At 42.2% G+C, this 23,964-nt stretch overlaps 6 protein-coding genes across 11 annotated transcripts; 3 read left to right on the top strand and 3 right to left on the bottom strand.

The window, feature by feature from the left end:
• Window positions 1–571: 571 nt before the first annotated feature.
• RB195_018686 (uncharacterized protein) lies at window positions 572–2,968 on the top strand (the record flags this gene model as incomplete). 2 transcript variants are annotated; one of them, XM_064186242.1, is made up of 9 exons in its annotated part: window positions 572–639; window positions 933–1,008; window positions 1,410–1,509; window positions 1,577–1,731; window positions 1,780–1,898; window positions 1,956–2,049; window positions 2,296–2,375; window positions 2,522–2,670; window positions 2,898–2,968. In XM_064186242.1, the coding sequence occupies 9 exons, from the start codon at window positions 572–574 to the stop codon at window positions 2,966–2,968; spliced, it is 912 nt and encodes a 303-aa protein (XP_064042122.1). The 2 variants fall into 2 exon arrangements, with proteins under 2 accessions (XP_064042122.1, XP_064042123.1); XM_064186241.1 differs by lacking the exons at window positions 572–639; window positions 933–1,008 and having other exon boundaries at window positions 1,413–1,509.
• Window positions 2,969–3,320: 352 nt separating this feature from the next.
• On the bottom strand, window positions 3,321–4,526 carry RB195_018685 (uncharacterized protein; the record flags this gene model as incomplete). 2 transcript variants are annotated; one of them, XM_064186239.1, is made up of 1 exon in its annotated part: window positions 3,321–4,526. In XM_064186239.1, the coding sequence occupies one exon, from the start codon at window positions 4,524–4,526 to the stop codon at window positions 3,321–3,323; it is 1,206 nt and encodes a 401-aa protein (XP_064042120.1). The 2 variants fall into 2 exon arrangements, with proteins under 2 accessions (XP_064042120.1, XP_064042121.1); XM_064186240.1 differs by having other exon boundaries at window positions 3,321–3,686.
• A 343-nt stretch (window positions 4,527–4,869) lies between these two features.
• Window positions 4,870–5,466, bottom strand: RB195_018684 (uncharacterized protein; the record flags this gene model as incomplete). The annotated part of the gene is made up of 1 exon (XM_064186238.1): window positions 4,870–5,466. One exon carries the CDS (start codon window positions 5,464–5,466, stop codon window positions 4,870–4,872), a length of 597 nt encoding a protein of 198 aa, XP_064042119.1.
• Window positions 5,467–6,350: 884 nt separating this feature from the next.
• RB195_018683 (uncharacterized protein) lies at window positions 6,351–7,276 on the bottom strand (the record flags this gene model as incomplete). Of its 2 annotated transcripts, none has more annotated exons than XM_064186237.1 (2): window positions 6,351–7,057; window positions 7,126–7,276. In XM_064186237.1, 2 exons carry the CDS (start codon window positions 7,274–7,276, stop codon window positions 6,351–6,353), a joined length of 858 nt encoding a protein of 285 aa, XP_064042117.1. The 2 variants fall into 2 exon arrangements, with proteins under 2 accessions (XP_064042117.1, XP_064042118.1); XM_064186236.1 differs by having other exon boundaries at window positions 6,351–6,906; window positions 6,981–7,183.
• On the top strand, window positions 7,214–22,628 carry RB195_018682 (uncharacterized protein; the record flags this gene model as incomplete). 3 transcript variants are annotated; one of them, XM_064186233.1, is made up of 20 exons in its annotated part: window positions 10,872–10,919; window positions 11,398–11,455; window positions 11,643–11,749; window positions 11,810–11,932; window positions 11,978–12,076; window positions 13,078–13,151; window positions 13,211–13,331; window positions 13,384–13,502; window positions 15,406–15,580; window positions 15,659–15,768; window positions 15,822–15,904; window positions 15,955–16,063; window positions 16,208–16,337; window positions 16,393–16,604; window positions 16,658–16,751; window positions 16,806–16,904; window positions 17,230–17,368; window positions 17,423–17,559; window positions 17,615–17,719; window positions 17,776–17,928. In XM_064186233.1, 20 exons carry the CDS (start codon window positions 10,872–10,874, stop codon window positions 17,926–17,928), a joined length of 2,295 nt encoding a protein of 764 aa, XP_064042115.1. The 3 variants fall into 3 exon arrangements, with proteins under 3 accessions (XP_064042116.1, XP_064042115.1, XP_064042113.1); XM_064186235.1 differs by lacking the exons at window positions 10,872–10,919; window positions 11,398–11,455; window positions 16,658–16,751; ... (3 more) ...; window positions 17,615–17,719; window positions 17,776–17,928 and adding an exon at window positions 7,214–7,256 and having other exon boundaries at window positions 11,810–11,917; window positions 16,393–16,494; window positions 16,559–16,585; XM_064186234.1 differs by lacking the exons at window positions 10,872–10,919; window positions 11,398–11,455; window positions 11,643–11,749; ... (8 more) ...; window positions 15,955–16,063; window positions 16,208–16,337 and adding exons at window positions 20,379–20,414; window positions 20,509–20,529; window positions 20,651–20,699; window positions 20,942–21,083; window positions 21,632–22,628 and having other exon boundaries at window positions 16,597–16,604; window positions 17,284–17,368; window positions 17,776–17,901.
• RB195_018681 (uncharacterized protein) lies at window positions 21,894–22,628 on the top strand (the record flags this gene model as incomplete). The annotated part of the gene is made up of 1 exon (XM_064186232.1): window positions 21,894–22,628. One exon carries the CDS (start codon window positions 21,894–21,896, stop codon window positions 22,626–22,628), a length of 735 nt encoding a protein of 244 aa, XP_064042114.1.
• Window positions 22,629–23,964: the final 1,336 nt, after the last annotated feature.

Here is a 23,964-nt window from a genome sequence, read left to right as displayed (position 1 = left end):
GCGTTCACCTTACGCTCCGCCCATCACATAGTCCATCTTCGGCCCTCATCGTCTAATGAGGTGCGAAACATGCCCCGCAGGAGCACGTTAGCTCTGGTACTGCTTCTGTTTCCCAGGAATAGAAAATAATGGTGCTTTGTTTATGTGAAACAAACAAACCGAGACTTTTACAAACTACTACAGTATCTTACATGACTTAAATAGTCTGTATAAATACAAATATGAATCTATATCTTCTACGTAGTTTTTTTTTTCAATTAAAAATCTACGCCTTTCAAAAACCAGGCTCTCGTTTCCACACCTTTTAACTTTTATTTTGGAACGTCTTCAATTTTCAGCTTCATTTATGTTTTCTGATGTTTTTTTCCTGTACAAATCTTCTACGTTCTTTGTTCATTTTTAGCATCTTCATTTTGTACGCCTTTTTCCACTTGCTACGTTGGTACCTTTTCGTTCATAGAACATTCTTAGAGGTCAACTCTATCATTTAATTGCAATACAAACACGGCAGATGAACTCAGTGACGTGGTGATGGACGGGCGTGGCTAAGTGATCATAGGTGGACTAAGATATGCCTGCTCCGGTCTACCCACAGCCTCTTCTGCAGGCACTTATTCGGCTGCAGATAATCGGCCGCGGGTATCTAACGATCACCAGTAAATATTATCTAGGCCTGTCGTAAGCGTTTGCGTACTGTGCGTGGAGTGCACACAAGCGTAGTAGACTACGCCTAAAGTTTCAGGTTGCGGTCTGACTTTCGTGAGGTGCTAGTTCCATAGTTCGGAACGGAACAGATCCCTTATTATTTGACTATGCGTACACCACCAATCAATTAAGTACACCATTCGTTGCAGTGCTGATGATCTTATCAGTCCTATTCAGCTGCATCCTCGCCTACGTGAGTGAAGACTCCTGCCAGAATATGAGATTAGGGCAGCGAAGTGGAGGGAACAGAATGGCTACTTCTCTTTCAAACTCCAATTCATTCACGATAATAACGCTCTACCCGTGAGCTGATCATCATTTCATTCCTAATACTGGTGTATTGCCCTTAGTTATGGACCAAATCCTCTTTTTCTGATAATGTTTCCTTTTTGTTCCTCTTCATCATTTCCTGTCTCGATCATCTTTTGTGACCCACTGACAGTATCAATGGTGCTTGCTGACTTGCTGCGCCGCGTCTTTTTCGATGGCAGCCGCCGTCACTGTTATCTACCCTCATGCTTCAATTGTGTTGTTACGTCGGATTCCTTGACCTCTCCCTATTTTATACTGTAATTTCCTGCATGCATCGTCATTTCTGTTAATTTATGGAAATAGGTCTACATCTGTTTCTCGCTGACAATCTTTTGTTCACTTCTGAGTGTTTTCATCTTCTTAGGACACTTTCTTTGTCACAAACTTTGCAGAAAATGTCTATAACAATCCCGGGATCTCTCGTAAATAAGACAAAGAAGCACTTCATGGGCATGCCAGCACCGGCGGGCTACGTTCCTGGCGTTGGGAGAGGTGCTTGAATTCCGGGATCTTGTTAATTAGTACAATAATGAAAAAGGTAGCCGGTAGTCTTCTTCAGGTGCCACTGGATTCACAACTCGATCAGATATTGGTCCCGCGAGAGAAGCGACTGATGTTCCAGAAACTGGAACGGGACCTCCATCTAAGAAACCCAAGGAGGAGGCAGCTAAAGAGGACAACGAGGAGTCTCTCAATGACAACAATTATGATGAGGTTCGTAAGTGATTTGAACGTAACGGAAAAATCCAAATTCTGTTTCAGTTCGAAGGATACGCTGGAAGTTTATTCGCAAAAGATCCTTACGACAAGGAAGATGAAGAAGCAGATGAAGTTTATTTGGCTGTTGAAACGAGGATTGATGAACGACGGAAAGACTACAGGTGTTTATTTTTTCATTCATTTTAATCTAACAGCGCTTACTTTTTAGTATCTTCTAGGGAGAAGAAGTACAAGGAGGCAATTGAGAAGTACCGTAAAGAAAGGCCAAAAATCCAACAAGAATTTTCCGATTTGAAGAGGCAATTGAGTGAGGTGAGTATTAGCTGTGAATTTTAGAATTTCCTATCTTCACAAGCTTTTCACGTAATGTTACTCATGTAAAATCTCAATCTTCACTTCAAAACTGTCCTTGCTTTCAGGCCCTGAGATTCTTCTTCAGTTTTTGAAATTGGATTTGATAAGAATTTCATGATCGAAATTTCATAGCAGTACATGCCTTTTCAGCATCTGCCCTCAACTTCCAATTTTTTTCATCGCTGTAATATTTTTCGTCTTTAGGTAACTGAGGATGAGTGGGTTGCTATACCAGAAGTTGGTGACTCCAGAAACAAAGCGAAACGAAATCCTAGGACTGAAAAGTAAGACGCTCGGCGCCCTGCATTCAGTCGTTATTCTGTCTCTGTGGCAGTATCGCTGTGCCTGTGTTGCTCCTTTCCATGTGTTGAGAAATCTGATCACTCTAAGTTAATGGCTTTTAGGGATTTTGTTCTTTCTATTCTCATAGGTTCACTCCTGTCCCTGATTCCGTCATTGCAATGTCCATGAACTACGGTGAAACGACTTCGATGCTTGATAGTCGGGTTCAGTCGGGAATGACAACACCATTCGGGTCTGGTTTCCAAAGCACTTTCGGTGGTATGCAGTCGTCTTTGGGTCGGTTGTTACTTTTATTTGTTCACAATTATAACTACATTTTAATTTGTTTCATAATTTTATCATTTTCTTTTTCGGGAGAACCAAATTCGCATAAAAACCTGTCGTTAGCGCTTTATTATAGTAACAGGATAAATGAACAATACCACGAAATGAATTACAACTGAACATAAGCAACGTAAGCAGAGGCGGACTAACAGCGATGCAATCGCGCAATGCTGTTCCAGAAGTTGAAAACGATCTCATCCGTCTCACCGAACTCTTGGCGCCAAACGAACGCCAAAGGAAAAACAAATAATGGGCGTAGAATTTGTCTTTAATTCCGTACTTCTTTTTAGCAATCATCTTAAGCTTCTGCCAGTGCCATTCAATATGCTGTATATGAGCACCGTTTGCAGGATTCACGAAATTCATGTAGCAATAGTTGTTCCTTTCGTGATATAACGACTTCGCTCTGACACAGTCGGATGTGTATTACAGTCGTTCGATATATATATATATATATATATACATGTATATATATATATATATATATATATATATATATATATATATATATATATATACATATATATATATATATATATATATATATATATATATATATATATATATATATATACTTACTTCACTTAATCGGCGGGCTGATGTCACCGCCTGACGCGATTACCCGCATCTTCGCCGAGGTGTGGCGGCTCTGCCCAACCTTCTCGATCTTCTGCGAGAGCTTGCACAGAATCAATCCATTCGTCGCTATTCCATGTTCTGCGAAACCTTACGTCTCGCCTGAACTGCCTATCCACGCCGAGTGTCTTCAGGTCCTCTTTTACCACCTCAGTCCAGAACTTCCGTTTTCGGACAGGCGGCTTCTTCCAGCTCGAACCCGACGAACTCTTCAGAACTCGTTGGAGAAGGCGATCTGCCGGTCTCCTTAATATATGACCAAAGAAGCGAAGACGATTTACTTTAGCCGCTTTTGAAGGCGGTGCAAGATGTTGATATCTTCCACGTGTCATCCGCCGGTAAACCACATCAATTTCTGCGTAAAGATCTTCATTGTGGCATACCCTAAGCCAAAAGTAGCCAAGTAGCCGTCTAAGCAGCTTTCGTTCCGTGCAGTCAAGCCTCTCCATAACCGTTGATGGTGCTGCCCACGTCTCCGATCTGTACATCATGATGGGGCGAATTGCGGATAGGTAGACTCGCAGCTTGACTTCGTTGGTGATGGGAGTCGACCACAGACATTTCGTTAAGGAGTTAAATGCAGAAGTGGCCTTAGCGCATCTTTGCTGAACATCTCTCTCGTAGCTGCCGTTGTTCTTCAGCGTACAGCCCAGATAACAGAACTCATCGACGAGCTCTATCGATTGTCCGTCCACCCTGATTCCCGTTCGAGGTCTCGAAGAGATCCACATCTGCTTGCATTTATCAGGGCGTAGGCGTAATTCGTAGGCTGCAGCCAGCTTCGATACAAGATTGACAACATGCTGAAGTTTCGTACTGCTTTCCGCGAATATAACAACATCGTCGGCGTACTCGAAGTCAGTCAAGGGGCACCCTGATGGTGCTAAGACAATGTCGGCGAGACACTGGTCAACTGTCCTTCGCATAATGTCGTCGATGGCGAAATTGAACAGGAAGGGTCCTGCCACTGCCCCTTGTCTTACTGCAGTTACCACTTCCAACGGTGTTGTACATCCGGCTGGTGTTCGAAATGCAGCAGTTGTTCGTTGATTTATGTCATCAAGCAAGCGAACGAACTTTCCTGGTACTCCATCGGCGCGAAGCGCGTTGAGAAGACGGCCTCGGTGAGGAGAGTCGAAAGCAGCTTCAAAGTCCAGAAACGCTAGTTGCATTGGCTTCGAATACCGCTGTCAGATTTCGATCACTCTCCTGACGATGAACACCTGGTCAATCGTAGATCGGCCAGGACGAAAGCCAGCTTGTTCGTCGCGCGTCGTTTCTTTGCGATGTTTAATGAGTCGGTCCAGGATAATGCGCTCCAGTACCTTGTACATAACATGCAGCAAAGAGATTCCTCGATAATTCCTTGGGTCCGTGACGGATAACTTCTTGTGGAGGGGAATTATGATAGCGTATCTCCACGAATCAGGTATCCTTTCGTTTATCCATATTGATCAGATGATCTTTGTCATCTCACGAATCCCAGACGGAGGAAGATATTTTAGCATTTCTGCGCTAATCCCGTCGTCTCCACCAGATTTTCCATTCTTCATTTTCTGAATACAGACCAGGACCTCCGACTCGGTCGGTCGCATATGTCGGTCTATGAACGTGATCGAGTTCAGGAGCTGACGGTGCTAGCTGGTTCAGCAAGGTCTTGAAGTGTTCCTTCCAAATTGGAAGGGTTACTTCACCGACAGCTATCCCATTAGCAATGCTGAGGACATGGGAACATCTTTTCATTTTGCCGCTATACTGTTTTAGTAGAGGATAGGCTTTCCGCGGGTTCCTGTCTTCCCACGCCTTCTCAAACTCCATCGCTCTTGACGTCCACTCGTCATCGCGGTCTTGTTGCAGTTGTCGACGCAGCTTCCTTCTAGGACGCTTTTCGTGGTTGAAGTCACCAGCGCTGCGCGAGCGATAAAGAGTTGTACGTGGATTTTGTTTCCGCAGATGCAAAGGCAAACTTCTTCCGCAGCAGTAGAACCGGGAACGTTTCCCTTGCAGCGTCCTGGATGCACTTTGTGAAGGAATCGGAATCGCTAAGCTTCTTCCTGGTCCGTACTCCAACATGAATAGACACACGTTGACGGAATGTTCTTCTACATTCATCGTCTTTCAGGGGGAACGGTAAAGAGGGTCCCGGAGGATTCTCCGCGAATACCTCCGAGACATAACGTGCCCAGTGGATATGCCGGCAGATACGCGAACATATCTCGACGAGGTCACGCTCCAGTCATTCATGAAGACGCAGACAACCGCCATAGATGTCCTTCCTACCACAGAGACGCAGAAAACTGCGCAGTTACAAGGAAATATGTAAAGATGAGTGGTGTGAGCTGTCGAAATGACCGAATAAGTCAAAGAATAATAGCGTTAGATAGAAGTACATGAGATTTTGTATGGTGTTCTAATGAAGAAAGGCAGTGAGTTTGTCTTTATATCACCTTCAGAAAGTCTAGAAATCTTACCAAATTTGAACTCTTTTTTTTCTGTAAGTTACCGGAAATCAGAGATACAAAAGGTCCCTCTGTCCAGAAATAAGTTAGGCTACAAAAAAGCTTGGGAGTTACAGGATAACGTTAATTCTCATTACTTTTGAGTTACTTTTGAGAGCTGGAATTAACGAAAATTTTTATGCACGTAATTTGAAGCTATTAGCTATACATCCTTATCTCAAACTTCACGTGAGGATTTCTCTTGCTTCTGGTACGATTACTAAATTGAGATCACCTCACGTTACAAAATTGCAGTGAATGTGTCTGATTCTCCAGAACAATTCAACACATAGTGAATTATATCCTAGCCGGTGACGCAGCGTATGATTAGCGGTAGGTAAGCAGAGTCAGTTATTTAGGTGCCAACGAAAGTGAATCTCTTTAGGACACGCACCATCGCTAATTGCCCTGACGAGGCATAACCGGGGCATGCTGGAAGTTCCGCCGGGACCCTCTTTACACGCACCCGTCTTTCAGACCTGCCATGTCGATTTTCGGTTAAAGAGGAACTCCTCGGTTTCTCTTGTGGAACCGTATCTTGAAGCTGAGAAGAACTGGACGGTGGTCAGAGTCGACCGCGACGTCCCAAACAGCTCTAGATTTTCGGATATCTGACTGAGGAATGTTCCTCTCCAGAACGTAATCGAGCTGAAGTTTAAGAGTCCTCATCTTCCGCTTGCGCTGCTCTTCAGGCGTTAAAAGGGTTGACCCCTGCCACGTGAGCTGATGGCGTCGATGATTCCTCTTAAACGTGGAAGCGATGATGAAGCCCGTCTGTTCGCACAAGTCGACGAGACGGTCACCGTTGTCCGACGTGCGCTCCGCTGCATAGTACCATTTTCCTAGCACATCGGATTGCTGTTCGAGTCCCATCTTCGCATTTGCGTCGATTCCGACAATGACCACCTGCTGGCTTGGTATTTTAGACATCAACGCATTGAGTTCATCATAGAAAGCGTCCTTACTGTTGTCCTCAGCGGTTTCCGTAGGTGCGTGAGCAATTACGATCCAGAGTTTACGTCCTCTGCGATCCCGCAGTCGCAGAAAGGCGCATCTAGACGACGTTGAGCCAAATTCCTCCACCAGGTTCTTGTAATCGTTCCTCACAGCTATCGCGCAGCCACCTACTTTGTTCTCATCAGCATCGCCGCAGTATATGGTGTAATTTTCGTGCTGATGACGGGCCGATCCCTCATGCGTGTTTCCTGCAGTGCAGCAAAAGGCACACAGAGATATCGCAGAAGTCTGGATAGAGCGGCTTGTTGGAGTTCACTCGATAGTGTTCGGCAGTTCAGCGTGACGAAACGAATGGTTGTTGCCAAAGATTCCATGCTCCCTACAGGCAGTTGACCTTTCAGGTTATGGGCTTTGGCGGTGTGCTGGACGACAGCACCTTTTTGCAATGTATGGGAAGCTTTCGCCATATAACAGTGCAGGTTATATAGCTCGTACGTCCCCAATGCGTACACTCGAACGCCTGATTGCGTTTAGTTAAAGTAGGGCCACCACGTGCAGGTAGCAATCAGACTCGTATACGCGGCCCCATATATATATATATATATATATATATATATATATATATATATATATATATATATATATACATATATATATATATATATATATATATATATATATATATATATATATATATATATATATATATATATATATATATATATATATATATATATATAAGCATCGAAGATTTTCCCAAAAAGTGGCAGAATTCCTCCGCTTTCTTAGAAATCAATAGAAAAGTCAATAGAAACCACTTACTGCTTCAATCTCACCGAATAACAGAACATGCTTTCTCACAACCCCTCCAATTTTGTATTTTCGGCGAGGAAGCAAGAGTTCATTAAATTGAACACGAATTCCTACACTTCCAATACGAATTCGATTTTGCCGGTGGTGCATCGAAATATTAAATAATAATTGTAATAAAAAAAAATCTGTAATAAAAATTTCAAGTTGGTGTCGAGCGTCGTTGAGAGCGAACCTACCTAAAGTACTGGAACCACCAAACAATCGAAATGTGGCTAATGCCAAGCTTATAGATGAGATAATTCTGTTTTCAATAATCTTTGAGCCAGAAATAAACCTGCACAAATAATTTGCTTGGAAAAATTGTTGTCGAAAAACGAGGGTTTCTTATAACCGATTGTTGGTCTGTTAGCTTGAGACAATCGAGAACGACATTACAGTCGACGACCCACCCACTTTTTCCCGAAGGTCATTATGGTCATCGCATTCCGGCAACGTGGACAAAGATGGGGAGCGTCAGTGGGACGCGATAATTACAGTGACAACAACTAACATTCATTTCCGAAAAGTGGAGTGGCTCGCCATAGAATGAATGTTCTATTGATGATCAGCAGGCTCGAAAATCCATAAGAGTCACCATCGAAGAAAATTTGGGAGAGGTACCCTAAGTCGAATAGTTCCAAATCTCATAGTCCTAAAGAACCGAAGGTTTCACACATGTTTTGTAAATTTGACGCTTGATTTTCGTTGGGAATATTCTGTTGTTCTGAACTATGTACGAAATTGGTTGGACGTGTTGAATCAATTCAATGAGTGGATTTCTATCAAAAGATAAAAAGGATAAATTCACTGGCGTATCAATCCACTTGGAAAGCGCCAACGCGTTTTACTGGAATTCGTAATCGTTGAGGTTTTGAAACACGGGTTGGACTGTACCTGTACAATGACTTGCAGGGACCAGCCGATGATCAAGTCAGTGTTTTTATCCTCCCAGACAAGTCTGGTACCAATTTATCGACCCCGGAGGGATGAAAGGCTAAGGCTAAGCTAAGCTGTTGCAATAAAAGATAGGAGATCAATCAGAAAAGGTCGGCGCATCTTCAGAATTAATCATAACAACTACTGAGAAATATAACTTCAATCCTACAATTTAACTTTAATCGTTTACTTATTGAAGCATAAGATGAACTTCCTGTGGAATACGCGTGGATAGAACAGCGTCATCAGTGCATTTAAGATACTTCAGAGGGGCGCCCATCTGTGTTCATTTCCCAGTTTTTCCTGTCAGCGCTGCCAAAGACAGTTTCTACAACGGCGGCGGAGAGAACAAAGGAAGTGTCCCCTTTTCGAGCATTCCGTCCAACTTGGATGCGAACTTGATGAATATAAACTTTGGATGGCACAGCAGCAAATGTGTTGAAGTTTGACATGGAACGAATTATTTTTGAACATACTCTCTAGATGTATTGATATCCACATCATGTCATGTTTCACAGTATCAAACGCTTTAGTAGCCCACGAAGGCTACGCAGAGTGAAAATTTGTACCCAGACCTCTTCTTCATCAACTGGTTAATGATGTGGATCTAGGGAGCAAAAAAAAAATTGCGCCAGAAGCCAGCTGATTCAGCTAGTTGCTTAATTTCTAGGAGATCAACTTTTTTTTTGCCTGAGAGTGGAACTGAACATTTTATGGTTGGCAGTCAGCAATGCTACTGGTAGTTGCTGATATCAATCTGATCTCCGTTCTCAAGCAACAGTATATAGTGAAAAATCATTCTCTCTTTCTTTTGCAAAATTTGGTCGAAGAATCCTTAAATACGTCGTGTAGAGTTCGGTAACTGGACAGTGATAAAAACTGAACCTAACTTATTTCCTCGTTGCTCTCCTATACCTCACAGAGGACATCATCTGCAAACTCTCTTGAACAATGTCGGTGTAATGCGATTATGATGTAAGTAATCTTGTTGATGAGTAATTGGTTGTAGAAGTGCCAGTCTTGCGAGTGAACTCGCTATTTAACCGTCTCTTTTTCTCAGTTGAGTTAGCGTTGTCTGAAACCATGAAGAACTCCTTGAGGGCTAGCACTACTGGAAATCGCTTGATGTCGGATGCGTCATATGTTTCGGCTCGAGAGAAGAGAGAGCCGCAGTGCTTTAATGACGATCGAACATCCCACAGTATTTCTAACTGACTGTGATGCAAAAAGCGTCCTTCATGCGGGCTTCTTGTCATAAAAGAAAAGGGACTCTTTTGCTTCTCTGGATGTGACAGCATCTCCAGCTAGATTTGTTGTTGTCTTCAACTGCTCTTAATTACATAGATGCGATAGTCGGAGCCAGTGCTTTGACCCTCTTCACTTTTGAACGGCTTCGAAAGGACCCCCTTCATTTGAGCTGCACCCCATGAGTTAAACCATTCCATTTCTCATTTTTCCAACAATTTCACCTGAGGAGGGTCCGGCTTCTCCCTATCGCACCTATGTTTGGTTACCTGCTTCGGCAGCTATTGCGAGTTGTTCCAAAGTAGAACGCAGAATTGATCTCTTCAAAATTATATTGCACTCGGAGTTTTCCATATTTAGTAGCATTAGATGACGGACGGTTTTTGAAGTGACAAGTTCATGGTCATTTTCACGTCAGGATCGATCGATAATGTTTGTGTCAAAGAAAATGGAGGGGTTTATTGACAATAAGAAATCAGTAGCATTACTTGTAGAGAGGTCTGGAGATATCCGTATCTATTTTCTGGAATAGATCGATCGAGCAGAAGTCATTTTCCGGACACAAACTGGCAAACAAAACTTAAACAGAAAGAAGCAAAAAGTATTTTCAAAATATTCATATAGTATCATATAGTAGAGGATTTTTGGCTTCACAAGTAAGTCAAGTTCTGATTTTTTTATTTTATTGTTTCTAATTTTTTCAGATCACTAAAGTGGAATGCCAAGTTGGCGGAAACAGAACATTTTTGGCACCCTTATTTGTTTTTTCTTTGCAATTATTTAAGGCAATAAGGCTGCTGAAGCTGCTCGTGAGGTTTGTATTGTGCATGGGAGGCAGCGAGTGAGGCACGAAGAATTTAAATGAGAACAAGATAAGCTGGAAAAGCACAACAAAACATTTGAGAAAAGCAACGAGGCTTCGAAAACTATTGAGCGATGGGAGAAACTTGTTGGAAGCGATGGGAAGAGCAACAATGGAGAATGTGCTCTTGATTTAAAATACTTTTTGTCTACAAAAAAACTGAAGAAATGATTTTTCTTAAGCCGGCAACAGATGATCAGTGCTTCAAAAGACAGGTGTGTAATCCGTCTTCGAGGTCAAAGTTCCCAGTTTTGATGCGCAAACGCGTGCGGCGAAGACTGTTTTTCAAGGATTGCTCCTTCTCCATACACTGCACGAATCTCAGCTTAAGCGATCTTATAATCTCGATCAAATGCATAAGAAATAATTGGTTCCAAAAATGCTCTGTTTGGTCCTCTTGAAAATCCACATTAATTGATCGAAAAACGAGATTCGATGAAGTTAAAAAAAAGTGTCTTCCGTTTTGAAAATGAAAAAAACGCATGTTTATTTCTCAGTGTAATATTTCAGCGTTAGTGTATCTAGGGAACTTACGCAGGGCGATAAAAGAAAGCGGAGAACACCGACCGCTCACGGTGGAAGCATGATAGTCGGCATAGCTTACAGGCAAAAGTAAATAGATTATGTAGGTGGGTCTGCGGAAGAAAAGAACGCAATGCATGAATTTGTTGGCACGGTGAACCGAAAGTTTAGAGCTCACACTTGTTCGATGTACTAGTTGCAGATCATAAGCGATTGTCAGCAACTTTCGGTAAGTGGTTGACATATAGAGAATGGAGTTCTGACCGATCAGTTATAAATTTGTGACTGCTCCTGCATGGATAATTAGGCTGCCAAGAAATTTCCAATTTCTTCGATCTTTTTTCTTAATCTTCTTAGTGATTTTTTTTCTGGTTTCGCTGTTATATGACTCTACGCATACCAGAATTTACATTCAGGGGGATGGAAGACTGGTATCAGTTCTGGCATATCGACGGGACACGACCTCGATCTAATAAAAATCGGTCAAGCAAGAAATAAGATCATGGATATTAAACTCAATCAAGTAATATTTCATCAGATGTTGTTTGTAATCCTTACCTCAGTTACCATCGTAACTTCCTAGGTATCTGACTCCGTTACTGGGCAAACTGTAGTGGATCCCAAAGGTTATTTAACAGATTTGCAATCTATGATTCCTCAATATGGAGGCGATATCAATGATGTGAAAAAGGCGCGCTTTCATTCAGTCAGTACTGTATAATATATAAAGTAATGAGATTTACGATTTAAGGCAAGAATGTTGTTGAAATCTGTTCGGGAGACAAATCCAAAGCATCCTCCTGCATGGATTGCCAGCGCACGTCTGGAGGAAGTTGTGGGGAAGCTTCAGGTACTTTTTCGAACAAAGAATTCTCGATATTTTATGGATCGTCGCGTAGGCTTGCGTAACTGCAAAGTTGAGTTTGTACAATATAAATGTACAATAAATTACTGGACTGTGTAATAAGATGGGGTACATACTTTATTTTTTGTAGTTAGGAATATAAATGAAACTTTTTGCATTCCTATAAGCAAGTTGTAAGTGTGTAAACGAGTATTGTGAACAGTTATTTCAGAGGTGTTGTGTCCGTTGGATTGTTTTTGATTCGTATATAGGAACGTACAATTGTAAATATCAATAGCTTTACTACCAAAATGTTCATCTTCGGCATGAAAACAATTGTAGTGGCTACTCAGTACTTCTAAAGCAAGAAACGCTAATTTCCTGACCTCATCACTGAAGACGCCATTTGTAAGCTACTGTGTTAAGTTCGCTACTATCACATTTGCACAATCTCTCTGCTTGGAGAGATTTTCTTTCTGCATAATTATTGAAAATAAATGTATGTTCTGTACTATTTTCCAAGCAAAACATGTTATTTTGCTTATTTAAACGGCTCTTAGCTTTACATGGCTGCTTCATTTTTCTTATATGTCCTAATTGCATCCAGATTTCAAATCGGAATAAGATAATAGGAAGGTTGAAGAACGAGCATTCTTGACATCTTTTTTTCGACTTCAATCAGCTATTTTTCTTTTATTGAAATAGCGGTGCTTGGACTAGAGGAAGACATCTTCCTTGGTTATTTTTTCTGTTTGCATCTTTTTCGATTAACTCACAAATGTCTCGAACAGCTGTGTTAGCTTTTCCGCTTCGATTGAAAGCAAAGGGAAAGAAATGTCGTCAATCTGGGGCGTTCTTATTTCGGTGTGAAATTTGGATGCTAAGGTCTGCGAAAACCATGAATAAAACCATCCATGTAGGGCAGCGCAGGAGCTTCCGAGTACTGAGTGAAACACTAGGAGAAGTTTGCTCCAGTGACCATCAACGTGTTTAATGTTTATTCCAAGGTTGCTCGGCATTTGATCATGGAAGGCTGCGAGAAAAACAAAAGAAGCGAAGATATTTGGTTGGAGGCTGTCAGGTTCGAAGAATCTTGCATCTTTCTTTTTTATCTTACATAAGAATTAGGTACTCTTTCAGGCTACATCCTCCTGAAACAGCTAAAGCTATTGTCGCTAATGCTGTACGTGCGATGCCACACAGCGTTCGAATTTGGATGAAGGCGGCCGACATCGAGACGGACATGAAAGCCAAGAAGAAGGTGTTTATGCATGATGTGCTCTGTTACACCTATGAAATTTTATCAACTTCAGGTCTTTCGCAAAGCTCTGGAACAAATCCCAACATCTGTCCGTCTTTGGAAAGCTGCAATCGAATTGGAGGAGCCAGATGATGCTAGAGTGCTCCTTACTAGAGCCGTCGAGTGTTGCAGGTTAGTATGTTTATATATCATCTACAATGCAATGGCCTTGTATTCCAATGTTTTCACCCTTGCTTGGAACGCAGCAATCGTTGAACTAACTACTCCATTAGGTTCAGTAAGTTAACAAAGTGAAGTTACATTAGAACTTGGATTTTCTTCCTTCTGTTCAGTATTTTCTTTGATTCCATTGTCCATTCTGCGAAATTCTACATACAGGTTTAGTCGCCTGGATTTGCGTATATTCAACAAAACTATTTTTCAATTATTTTTCATCATCAGGATCCTTAGCCTTGTTCTCTCTATTTCATTGTAATCAGTTCTAGGTGTTCATAAGATGTGAATGAAAATTTATAGTAGAAGGCATTGGTGAGAACTCACTCAATAATAATTTTTAATCATGATCGATATAATGGTCATGCTATATAATAACGGGCTTATTCTGTCACGTGTGTGTGTGTGTGCACATGTATTTGTGTGCATGTGTGTGTCTGTGTGTATATGTGTATGTATATATGTGTATATGTGTGCTTGTGTGTGTGCATGTGTGTGTATATGTGTGTATGTATTTGTGCATGTGTGTATGTGTATATTTGTATGTGTGCATGTGTGCATGTGTGTGTGTGTGTGCATGTGTGTCTGTGTGTATATGTGTATGTATGTGTATATGTGCGCATGTGTGGGTGTGCATGTGTGTATATGTGTATGTTTGTATGTGTGCATTATGTGTATGTTTGTATGTGTGCATTATGTGTGTGTGTGTGTGTGTGCGTGTGTGTGTGTGTGTGTGTGTGTGTGTGTGTGTGTGTGTGTGTGTGTGTGTGTGTGTGTGTGTGTGTGTGTGTGTGTGTGTGTGTGTGTGTGTGTGTGTGTGTGTGTGTGTGTGTGTGTGTGTGTGTGTGTGTGTGTGTGTGTGTGTGTGTGTGCACATGTATTTGTGTGTATGTGTGTGTCTGTGTGTATGTGTGTATATGTGTATGTATATATGTGTGCTTGTGTGTGTGCATGTGTGTATGTGTATATGTGTGTGTGTATTTGTGCATGTGTGTATGTGTATATTTGTATGTGTGCATGTGTGTGTGTGCATGTGTGTCTGTGTGTATATGTGTATGCATGTGTGTGTGTGTGTGTGTGTGTGTGTGTGAGTGTGTGTGTGTGTGAGTGTGTGCGTGTGTGTGTGTTTCGGGTCCACCGGCGTCGAATCGTTGTGCCACAGTGCAGTATTATCGCACAATAACTTCACCTGCATGTCGCAGAAGGTAAATGGGACGTTGAAGCCGTTTCATGGCCGTGGCCACTGCGCGCGCTGCCTTTCACGTCTATGACTCCTCCGTGCGTTTGTTTCCTTGCACGCTTGCTCCAGGTTGGTAACATGCCCTCCTCAGAAAGTGGAAACACGAATGAAACCGGCTGCTTAACTAGTAGGGAACAGTTTACATGATCTGACGAGGAACGTTAAATTTATCAAGCAAAACTTCATTCTGTTATAACTGTTGAGAAAACAAGAAGAAACCCATACTTCGAGTAATACTTTCAAATTGGTGTTATATTGGCATCGAAGGAGTATTTGATGTTGAAGTTTGAAATTCTCAAAGTGTAGAACTGACGCGTTCAGAATGAAAACTATGAAATTGTTTGCTCTTATTTACAGGAAAAAAGAAAGAAGAGGAAGTTGTTACAAAATCGGTATTCTGATTCTAAAGAAAATGTCACTACTATTAATTTTTGATTAATTTTGATCAATTGATCAGTGAAGGCGAGCGAAGAGAACACCACAAAAAAGTCTGAACTCCGGCCTTACCCGGACGTTCAGACTGGTAATCAATAATTTCTCTTGATACGTAGACCAGCAATATTTCTCGCTTTATTACTACATCGGAGCTGCAGTGTATATAATATGGGGTCTGTCGTTTAGTTCGAGCACAGAGTTATGGTTGGCCTTAGCACGGCTAGAAACGTACGAAAATGCAAGAAAGGTTCTGAATAAAGCTCGTGAACACATACCTACTGATCGCCAAATTTGGTTGTGTGCTGCTCGGTTGGAGGAAACTCGTGGTCAAAAGGATATGGTTGACAGAATTGTACAAAAGGTGTGCTTGTTCAAAGTATCTAGTTCTCTTGTCTGAGCTGTGGCTTTCAAGTCGGTTTTGTTTTAAACGTATGTTAAGGCGTTGACATCATTAACGGCCAATATGGTGGAATTAAACAGGGAACACTGGATGAAGGATGCAGTAGATGCGGAAAAAGCCGGCTGTACGCTCACCTGTCAAGCAATAATGTTGGTTCTATAAAGAAGTTTTCTTGCCTCGATAGATAGATTTTGCTCTTCAGTCGTCATGTTATTGGTGCTGGTGTAGAAGACGAGGATAAGAAGGCGACATGGCTTGAGGATGCTGATTCATTTGCCAAACAAGGTACCCAATCATTGCTACTTGTATTGTCCAGAAGCATAGTTTCATTTAAGGAGCCTTGGCATGCGCTCGAGCTGTGTATGTCCACGCACTTAAAAACGTAGAGAAAAGAAAAGGAATATGGTTGGCTACTGCTCACTTTGAAAAAACTCACGGAACAATGTCAGTGTATATAGAGCCAATGTTGTATATATATATAGCCAATGTTCGGTTAACCTTTTTCTTCAACCTTTCTTTTTTTCAATTTTGTTCCTGTATGTTATATGCTTTCCTTTCTTTAACGTAGTTTAGTTAGAATCAATTCAGTGAAGAGTACGAAGCAGTTCTGGCGGATGCTACTGCGTCGTGCCCTCAAGTTGAGGTTCTCTGGTTGATGTACGCTAAATCACGTTGGTTACATGGGGACGTTGCTGGAGCGCGAGAAATACTTGCCAAGGTGCTCTGAGCAGATCAGTTGTTCATACATGATTAAGATCTTAACTTTGCTCCAGGCTTTCGAGCACAATGCAAATTCTGAGGGAATCTGGATGGCTGCTGTGAAATTGGAATCTGAAAATAATGAGTTTGCTCGAGCTCGACGTCTCCTAGACAAGGCAAGGCGTAATGCCCCATCTGCTCGAATTTGGATGAAAAGCGCCCGCCTGGAATGGTGTTTAGGTGATCTGGACAGAGCGAAGGAGCTGATTAAAGAAGGGATGGAAAAGTCAGCTGTTTGTGCATAGAGAAACTAATGGACGAAAAATGTATAGAATTTAGATATCCTGACTTTGCAAAGTTCTATATGATGCTTGGCCAAATCTATCTACAGGAAAATAGTTATGACGAGGCAAGGAAAATTATAACAGAAGGAGTGAGTTTTATTTTCAGTTGTATGTTCCACATTCATCAGTCTTTTTCGATATAGATAAAAAAATGCCCTGGAGCCATCCCACTCTGGTTGTTGCTTAGTCGTCTAGAGGAGTCTCAAAAGCAAATCATTAAGGCCAGGTCTGATTTAGAAAAGGTAATTCCTCCTCGTCCAGAACACTATGTGATGTTTTTTGCGCACCTCCATATTTCATTTTTCCTCGCTGCGTTTTGAAAATTAAGAAGCTTCCAGAAATTATTTCATGGGAAGGAAGTGTCGGTGTTACTTCCTCTGCACTTACTTCTACCGGTACTGCCGCGCGCTTCTTATTAACAACCGAAAACATCTCTTGGAGTTTTCAAAGGGGCTATTTTTTGTTACGCCATGTATGCAGTTCTGAGCTTTATGAGTGTTAGCATGAATAGATATTAGGGATGCTTCTTATACTTTATCATTTTCTCACCACTGTGAAGAAATAAAGAACTTGTTTCATGCTCGTATTCGGAATCCGCGAAACGAAGACCTTTGGTTGGAGTCGGTGCGGCTGGAGATGCGGGCTGGTTTACGTGACCTAGCTTCGGAGAGATTGGCACGAGCTTTGCAAGAATGTGAGGGGTCAGGTGAGTGAAGATCACCAAGATCGTTTCGCAGTTGGGAATTGCTCACATTTTGAGGACGGTTGTGGGCAGAAGCGATATGGATGGAAGAGCGACATGGCCGCCGGGCCAAGTCTGTTGATGCACTGAAACGATGCGAACACAACCCGCATGTGCTCATTGCAGCAGCTCGTCTTTTTTGGGCCGAAAGAAAGGTAAGTTTTGGCTAACAAAGCTTCTATGAATAATCATTCAAATTGGCTACTGCAGGTGAAGAAGGCTCGTGAGTGGTTCCAGCGAGCCATCAACGTTGATCCAGATAATGGAGATGCTTATGCCCACATCTATAAATTTGAATTAATGCTTGGATCAGATGTGATGGATTTACTTTCAAGCTTACACGTTGTCCGTCCTTTACTGCTGTATTACAGGAGGAGCAAGAAAAAGTGTTGAAGAAGTGTGAGGAGGCCGAGCCACGTCATGGAGAGCTGTGGGTGACCGTCTCCAAGGACCCCAAACATTGGCGGAAGAAAACGGGGGAAATTCTAAAGACAGTGGTCGCTAATATTCCTATACCATCATAAAACTTCGCGATTGCATTAAGAAGTTTACAAGTATTTAACACATAGTTTTTGTTCACTATTGTTTTTTGTTTATGTCTCTTTAGAGTTCCCAAAACGAATAATGTATCATATTTAGATCTCTTCGGTAGTACTTCTTTAATATTGTTAGTTTTATCACTGCAAACTTTGAAATACCATTGTGGTATCAGTACTGTCGTGTATTGAAAAATAGGAGGATAGCACAAATTGAGGGACCATCTTACAACAAAACGTAATAGTAGGCCAGTGACGTAGTAGTGCTAACCACGCACAGTTGGGTTTGAAGGACTTCAGTTCTACTGCAATTCACGACGTGGCGATCGCGGTGAGATCTATGCGGAGCTGAGCAATGACCTCACCGCGGCACTTTAAACGCAACCGCTTAGGCAACTGTTACCATCGACCCCGATGATCGCAAAAGGGGCGTAGTATAAAATAGGTTTATTGGTTACTTGGCAGCATAACAGCTTGTATCGGGCAAGAGTGCGGCAGACAACGCTCTGTCCGTTCATTCTGTCGTTCCATTCATAGACACCTTCCTCTGTCTGCAATACCCAGAACGCTGCGGTAGATAAACGGATACCAGGGTTTAGGTGACCAACTTAATCTCGAACGGAGGAATCCGTCAGGGACCCTGGGCGAACGGGTGGGGACCTCAAGCCCAGGGGCTCACCAACTTTGCTATCCTTGGATGGCTAACCACCACTACGAGAGAATAGGACCAATTGTAGGGGCGAATTTGAAAAGGAGTGTATCAGGGCAGAATTCCAGCTAGCCCTGTCATAATGAACAACAGAAAATGAGAAACTAAAACTGTGAGTTAAAAACACATATCAACCCAATGCTTATTGTGGTCGCTTGTTAGAGAAGGAACTTGCTCTACGCCTCTGAAATAATCAGATTTTAGGCCCCGTTCATACCTAAAATAGTAACGACATTTAATTTGGTTAGCCTGCTTTTAAACATCTTCAAGTTTGGACTAGACATAACTTCAGCTGGAAGTAAATTAATCCAACGCACAAATCTGCGGAAAAAGGAGTTAATCATAGTTGAGAAGAGTTTTCGTCTGAGTTTAGAGTAGTGCAAATTGAAGCTTCCTGTTCTCCCGCATGTTGGTCGGAAAATCCAATACTTACTTGCCTTTAGCTTAATTTCCATTCTTAGGATATGAAAACCAAGAACAAAATGGTTGACTGCTCGTCTCTGCTTCAAGCTCTTTAGTTTCAGTGCGTCAAGTCGAATTTCATAGGAAAGAAGTGTTTTAGGGTAACCCGGATTGGGAAAGCACCTGTAATAAACCAGCCTAGTAAAAACTTGTTGTACTTTTTCTAACTTTTTGATATCCTTTTTTCAAGAATGTACTCCAGACTGGCGTGGCTTATTCTAGATGTGGCAAAACATATGTCTTGTAAAGAAATATTAGTAAATCAGGGTCCTTAACGTGCACTTTCCTCATGATTATAAAAATAGACGACAGCTCTTTTTTGGTGACTAAGTCGAAATGAATGGAGAAATTGAACGATTTATCAATTGTTACCCCCAAGATCTCGAACTTGCTCTTGTTATTGAATAGTTGTTGAATTGCGAAAGTAAGGAATCTGAGGACCCTCTTCGAAATGCAACGCTACTGTTTTGGAAAGATTTATAGGTAGATCCTATTTTCTTGACCATGATGCCATTTTCTGGATTGCTACGAAAACCGTGTTGTGAGCGAAAGTTTGCTCATTAGGTCGATACGAAAAATATTTTTTAATGTCGTCTGCGAACATTTGAACTTTCATGTCGGGATGGGTTTTCAAATAACTGGGAAGGGCAGCAGTGTACGCAAGGAAAATTAGCGGCGAGAGTGCAGTGCCTTGCGGAACGCCGGTCTGCAATGTATAAGAAGTAACTGTTATTGAGCTCTACAGTCATGTGTCGTTCTTGAAGATACGATTTCAACCAACTAAGTAAATGTCCGCAAACTTTATAGTTTTCGAGTTTGGAGAGAAGCTTTTTGTGGTTTACCATGTGAAACGCTTTAGATAGGTAGAATAATATTGCATCAACTGACTTCCCTTTGTTTACCTCTGTCATCCAATCATAGACCGAATCAGACAATAACGAAGTAGTGGAGGATGTAGATTGGAAGCAGTGTTGTTCGAAAAGAATGTGGAAGGGATTGAAAGGAGGAAATCGAAGGGGAAGTGACGGGAATTAGAAAAAAAGGCAAAATCCCGATTTTTGCTTGCGGACCGGAATGTGTATGATCTTGAATAAAGTCTAATAACTCAGAGTAAATTAATTCGAAGCAAATCTTGTTCGAATCTGTTGTGTCTGAGGATTTTCTCTATCAGATGTTACATCAAGCGATTTCCAGGGCTTCACCTTTTCTGCAAATTTCTGATGCAGAGATGGGAAAAAAGTCATTTTTTAATCTTCTTTTCATCTAGATTCCAAGAAAACTAGGAGGTTGCGAAAAAACTGCGGTGAGACTACTTTGTAGGGCAAACCTTTTTCTCTAAAAGGCTGCCTAAAATATTTTTGTGTCCTTTTATCACGAAGTTCTTAGCTATCTTCCAGACCCAGCAGTATGCACAGAATGTGAGCTGTTTTGGTCATAAATTCTATCAAATCCACTTTTAAACTACTGAGAATTATGTATAATTGAATTCTTTACCTTTTGGTAGTTTCAAGTTTCTAATTCGTTTGCTAAAGTTTGAAGGCATCACCACACGAGTCTAGGGTGATTCCTTTAAACGGGTTTCAGGTGGGTTATGCCTACACGGGTCGTCGTAGATTATGGGAGAGGATGATTCCGTCCATTTCTTCCTAATTACCGTAAAAAACGGCCGGAAGATGCGGCGCGTGCACAGGGCTGGCGCGCTCCAATCGAGCTCAGAAAATAGCACTTAGGAATGCTCGAAGCCGCATCTTCCGGTCCGTTTTTTGATACGGCAATTAGAAAGAAATGCACGGAATCACCCTCCTCTCCTTAATCAACGACCCCGTATAGGCATAACCCACGTGGAACCCGCACCACCCCAGATTCGTTGGGTGATGCATTTAACTCAACACGTGTCGAACTTGTGTCGTCCTATTATCACATCGTCAAAACAAAATGTTGGTAGTATCGAGTTTGATAAGCTGTACATGAGGTTGTTAAATAAATTTATTGGCTAACGTTTCGGCAATATCCCTTTCTTCAGAACCTGAAATAGGCGATTCAATCTACAACTTAAACGACCAACCTCTCCTCTAAACTGATAAACTCCACGCCTACTTTCAGTCACCAATTTAACGACAACACTGAGTGCTCACCTTAGATCGGAGACGCCTAGCGTGGACCGCTGACTGAGGACGAATGACGAGGGCGAATGGTTCGAATGTCACATTCGGATCGGAAGAACCATTCGAGATATGGCGCGAGTTCACGCGGCAAGAATAGGTTACGAGAATGGGCACCTAAAGGTGTCCATTCTCGTAACCTATTCTTGCCGTTCACGTGCTCTTTGATGCGGACATACAGCGGTCGTGCCGTTTCACCGACATACTCGTGGCCACAGTTCGTGCAAGAAATCAGGTAGATTACCCCGGATCTCAAACGGTATCTTATCTGTGGTGGGGTTTTCCGATGGCCGTGCTCGTTCACCTCGGCATCGTCTCGGTATTATACACTACGTTTTTTAAACAACCAATGGGTTAGGGTAGCGAAATCCGCTGAGTTTCCTCCTTCTTTCATTGCTCGCCTTAAGATTGACTTGCCGACCTGTCCAGTGCTCTATCTCCTTATCAAGACGCACAAACTCCAGTCCAGCAGTGATTTGGCTTCCACTGACCCTGCCACATTCAAAGTAAGACCTATAATTATTAGTGTAGGAGGTCCTACGGATAGGATAGGGTGGTTCCTAAACACAATATTTGTGCAAGTATTGAGCCATTTACCTGCCCATTTGACAAATACTCGTATGTTCCTAGACCACCTACGCTCCGCACACCTGACAAGAGAGTGTGTCACGGAGTCTTTCGACGTCGGAGCACTGTATACGAATGTATCTAATGACTCTGCGATACAGGCTATGTTCGAACTGCTGAAAGATAACATAAAAACCATCAATTTGCACGGATTGTCAATCTCCCAATTGATGGTTCTTCTCAAGGCGTGCCTCGACTGCAATATCTTTAGATGGTCCGGAAATTACTTTGCACAACCTAAAGGTTTAGCTATGGGACAGAGATTGGCTCCTACCTTAGCTATTTCATTTATGGCCAAAATTGAAGCACCTGTTCTGGAACTACGTCCTTTGTTCTACTCTCCGTACATTGACGATTGTTTTATCATTTGCACCACCCAAGCAGAGATGGACAAATGTTTTGACTTGTTGAACCGACAGTCCGAACACATAAAACTTACTAGAGAGAAACCACAGAGCAATTGGCTTCCTTTTTTGAACATCCAGTTTGGCATTTCAAACGGTACGTACCAGACGAAATGGTATCGTAAGTCCAGTAATAAAAACATCTTGGTTCATTTTCTTTCTGCTCATCCATCTCATATGAAAAAAGCTGTGAACAACATGTTCCGCACGGCAACAACTGTTTGTAGTGGATCTGAGGAGAGAAATGAATCGTTAACCTTGGCTCACGAAATTGCTGTTTCTAATAGTTATGAAATCCGAACGTCTGAAACGATGCCGAAGTGAACGAGTACGGCAATTGGAAAACCCCAGCACAGATAAGACCTCTCTGTCTTCCTTGTATTTCCGATGAAATGAGCGCTGCCATTAGGCGGTATCTAAGGAGAGCAGACCTGGACAGCTCCGTTTCGGTCATTGAAATACCACCGAACACTGCTAGTTCGGAATCGTTTGTACGATACCATCTGTACAACACCGAACTGTATTATTTGTCCCACAGTTAGACCAGGAGACTGCTTGAGATCTGGGGTAATCTACCTGATTTCTTGTACGTACTGTGGCGATGAGTGTGTCGGTGAAACGGCACGACCGCCGTATGTATGCATCAAAGAGCACGTGAACGGCAAGAATAGGTTACGAGAATGGACACCTTTAGGTGCCCATAGAACACAAAAACGGAACCGATTTTGAAATTAGGGTCCAAATCTTAGCGCACGAATCTAAAACGTTGGCTCGAAAATCGCTGGTGGGCATTTTGGATCCAAGCCAAAAACCCTAAAATGAACCGCTAGGGCGAATGTCTGTCGATAACGCGGGAACTCGCGCCATATCAGAACAAAGGACGTAGTTCCAGAACAGGTGCTTCAATTTTGGCCATAAATGAAATAGCTAAGGTAGGAGCCAATCTCTGTCCCATAGCTAAACCTTTAGGTTGTGCAAAGTAATTTCCGGACCATCTAAAGATATTGCAGTCGAGGCACGCCTTGAGAAGAACCATCAATTGGGAGATTGACAATCCGTGCAAATTGATGGTTTTTATGTTATCTTTCAGCAGTTCGAACATAGCCTGTATCGCAGAGTCATTAGATACATTCGTATACAGTGCTCCGACGTCGAAAGACTCCGTGACACACTCTCTTGTCAGGTGTGCGGAGCGTAGGTGGTCTAGGAACATACGAGTATTTGTCAAATGGGCAGGTAAATGGCTCAATACTTGCACAAATATTGTGTTTAGGAACCACCCTATCCTATCCGTAGGACCTCCTACACTAATAATTATAGGTCTTACTTTGAATGTGGCAGGGTCAGTGGAAGCCAAATCACTGCTGGACTGGAGTTTGTGCGTCTTGATAAGGAGATAGAGCACTGGACAGGTCGGCAAGTCAATCTTAAGGCGAGCAATGAAAGAAGGAGGAAACTCAGCGGATTTCGCTACCCTAACCCATTGGTTGTTTAAAAAACGTAGTGTATAATACCGAGACGATGCCGAGGTGAACGAGCACGGCCATCGGAAAACCCCACCACAGATAAGATACCGTTTGAGATCCGGGGTAATCTACCTGATTTCTTGCACGAACTGTGGCCACGAGTATGTCGGTGAAACGGCACGACCGCTGTATGT

The sequence above is a fragment of the Necator americanus genome, chromosome II, assembly GCF_031761385.1.
Source record: "Necator americanus strain Aroian chromosome II, whole genome shotgun sequence".
In the NCBI taxonomy this organism is placed as follows: domain Eukaryota; kingdom Metazoa; phylum Nematoda; class Chromadorea; order Rhabditida; family Ancylostomatidae; genus Necator; species Necator americanus.
This window is presented reverse-complemented; position numbering and strand designations above follow the sequence as displayed.